This window comes from Rhagoletis pomonella, unplaced genomic scaffold, assembly GCF_013731165.1.
Source record: "Rhagoletis pomonella isolate Grant_MI unplaced genomic scaffold, Rhpom_1.0 Rhpom_scaffold_00001, whole genome shotgun sequence".
NCBI lineage: Eukaryota > Metazoa > Arthropoda > Insecta > Diptera > Tephritidae > Rhagoletis > Rhagoletis pomonella.
Genome location: NW_023458555.1, coordinates 43,663,812 through 43,666,543, shown reverse-complemented (window position 1 = coordinate 43,666,543; position 2,732 = coordinate 43,663,812). Strand labels below are relative to the sequence as shown.

Sequence of the window (2,732 nt, the reverse complement as noted above, 5' to 3'; positions counted from 1 at the left end):
TGTAATAATTTCAAGATCTTTAATATCTTTTCGATTGAAATCGAATATTATTTTCATGTGCTAAATGCTATGATTAAAGTTTTGCTACCTTTCCATATTTTTGCCAGCCACGTTAATATTGGTCACCGAGTAATTGAAATTAGCAAAAAACCGCGATATTTTTTGAAGTGTGCTTTGACAGATGATTAGCCATGCCATATTTGAAGATCAGTGGTAACACGAGCCCACACTTTTAGCAGGTGTTGCCAATCGGCCCTATGCTGAATATCGTCATCGTCATCGTCGACGATCGCCAGCGCATCAGTAACACGGCTGACGAAGGCCGTACGTCACTTTTACTGAAGATGACGATATTCAACATAGGGCGGAATATGTAACAGTGCTACCGCTTAGACTTTGTTGCTTTTTTCAATTTTTCCCTAATAAACAAAAATCGTGGTACAAAGCACTCCCGTGGGTCCGCCACTGACTGACACGTAGTTTAACACCCAAAACCCCCACCCCCAAGCCCCCCGCTGGTTCCGCCACTGCCCCCTGCTAAATTCGCCACTGAGGTTTTTTAAGTTCAAAGGTATTTTACTTACGTATGAGCATTACTGCTTGATATTTATTAGAGGAGTTTGAATTAATGTCGAAATACTTTCAGCCCAATTCTGTGCACTTGATAAATTGAAAATCTTTATAATTTGTAAATTTTTTATTATTTATCAAGAATTGGTATTCTAGCACAGAAATCAAAAGCTCTTTTCTTGATAAATTATCAAGATTGAAAATGCTATTGACAAATTGAAATTTCATGTGAATTGTATAAGTTTTGTATCTTAATAAATTTGTTTCTAACAATTAAATACTCCATGTGCCGGCATTTGAACCTACGACACACGGAATTATAGTCGACATCTCTACCTACTCGGCTACGGCAGTCAAAAGCTTTTTCGCTTTTAATTTCATACTTTTCATATGTGACAATGAAATCAGTTCCACTCATGTGGAAATCAGTTCCACTAATGTGGAAGTCGTAGAGCTTTTTGTTTTATAAATATTGACACAGAATGCGAAGGAAGCTTCTACTTGATAAAAATCTTGATAAAATTTCTTTACAAAAAAATTATCAAGAAAACACAGAATTGGGCGGTTTGTCTTTATTTTATCTATAAACTTTGTAAAAGCTTCTTACAATTGCTTTTGCCATATTTTGTATTCGTATTGGACACCATTTTCTTCTTGCACTCCCCTTGGTGTTTCCGGATCTGGCCCAATCTCTTTGAATGCAGTTGGTATTTCAGGGAAATATACGTCACATTTAAATTGTTGGTAAATTTTTGTAATATAAAGGCGGTGACAACGCGGGGAAAACATAGCTTCCTTATATACACCACTTCCGCCCACAATCCAAACCGTTTCAATTTTATAGCAAAAATCCGCTTGCTCCAAGCGCCACATTGCAGTCTCAAGATTTTGAAACAGGAGCACGTTTCCGTGAAGTTCGTTCGGACGCATAGATGTGCTTAAAACAACGTTAAGTCGGTCTATAAGGGGACGTTGGTGTTTGGGTATACTCAAATATGTAAGTCGACCCATAATAACAACATTCTGCTTTGTGCTATCACCTCGGCGTTTTGTTGTTTGTGTAAAATATTCGTATTCTGACCTTGATAATAAAATAATACATATATGTAATATGTACATTAGGGGCATGACTCTCGGTAATATTAAATTTATTGTATTTTAAGACTTCTGCCAAAATATTTCGGAAAAATATTAAGATTTAAGCGAGCGTGACCTATTTGAAAATACCTCCAAAAATCGAATTTTTTTATAAATAAAATTTGTTTTTAAACACATTTCTTCTAAAAAATCACTTCAGATCATAGAAGAAATGCTTAAAAATTTTGTCAACGGTATCAAAATAATACGATTTTGGAGGTATTCCCAAATAGGTTCAGCTCACGTAAATCTTCATATTTTTCCGAAATAATTTGTCGGAAGTCTGAAAATACATACATACAATAAATTTTATAATTTCGGTAGGAAAACAACAACTCTTTTGTGATGCACCCTAATGTACATACATATGTATATACATTAAACCTGTTGCAGTTACTTTCAAAAAACCATAACACGAAATTAAAAGTCATACACACTTTAAACTCCATGGCAAGTCGCCATTAAAGCCGATTCCGAAATTCTCACAAACAGCAGCGATCAAATTGAATTTCAACATTTTGAATTATATCAAGTATCTATGTAGTAATTATAATGAAATGTTAATAATTATTAATGCTGTAGCTTCCAAAAACACTGCACACAAAGTAATATTATATGAAGTATTGTGGTCTAATCGCTGTTTGATTAGTATATTTGGTTGAAACTACAAACAACCGCTCGCTTCGCGTATAATTTAGTGAATGAGTAAATTTTATAAATCGTTTACTATAGATGCCTAAGGAATTTAAACTTAAATTTTGGAACTAAACTGAATGACAAAAAGATAGTGTGTCAGATTTAACAATTTGCTTTTATTCTATAGTTTTTTTTTCTACTTTTTCGTAAATGGTCAAAATTTTGGGCACGAGGAACGAGTTAAAACAAATATATTTCTTTGACTCACCCGCCAACTTTTGATATGAGCGTGTGTAAATCGTTAACAAAGTTCACGGCAAGTAAATTTTTGACAAGTATGAGGTGAATAAAATTTCAGTAGCACATTAGGTTAGTGAAATTTTTGACAA

At 34.0% G+C, this 2,732-nt stretch overlaps 1 protein-coding gene across 1 annotated transcript; it reads right to left on the bottom strand.

Annotated features, from left to right (window-relative positions):
- Nucleotides 1–1,117: 1,117 nt before the first annotated feature.
- LOC118751291 (dihydrofolate reductase-like) lies at nucleotides 1,118–2,224 on the bottom strand. The gene is made up of 2 exons (XM_036486076.1): nucleotides 2,145–2,224; nucleotides 1,118–1,651 (listed from the first exon to the last, which is right to left on the bottom strand). Exons 1-2 carry the CDS (start codon nucleotides 2,222–2,224, stop codon nucleotides 1,174–1,176), a joined length of 558 nt encoding a protein of 185 aa, XP_036341969.1. The 3' UTR covers nucleotides 1,118–1,173.
- Between the last annotated feature and the right edge of the window lie 508 nt (nucleotides 2,225–2,732).

Excerpts from the sequence above, each read along its gene's own strand:
- LOC118751291 (XM_036486076.1), bottom strand. The coding sequence starts at position 2,224 with ATGTTGAAATTCAATTTGATCGCTGCTGTTTGTGAGAATTTCGGAATC. Across the intron at positions 1,652-2,144 it reads GACTTGCCATGGAGTTTAAA|GTCAGAATACGAATATTTTA; the intron begins GTGTGTATGACT and ends TTTATTATCAAG.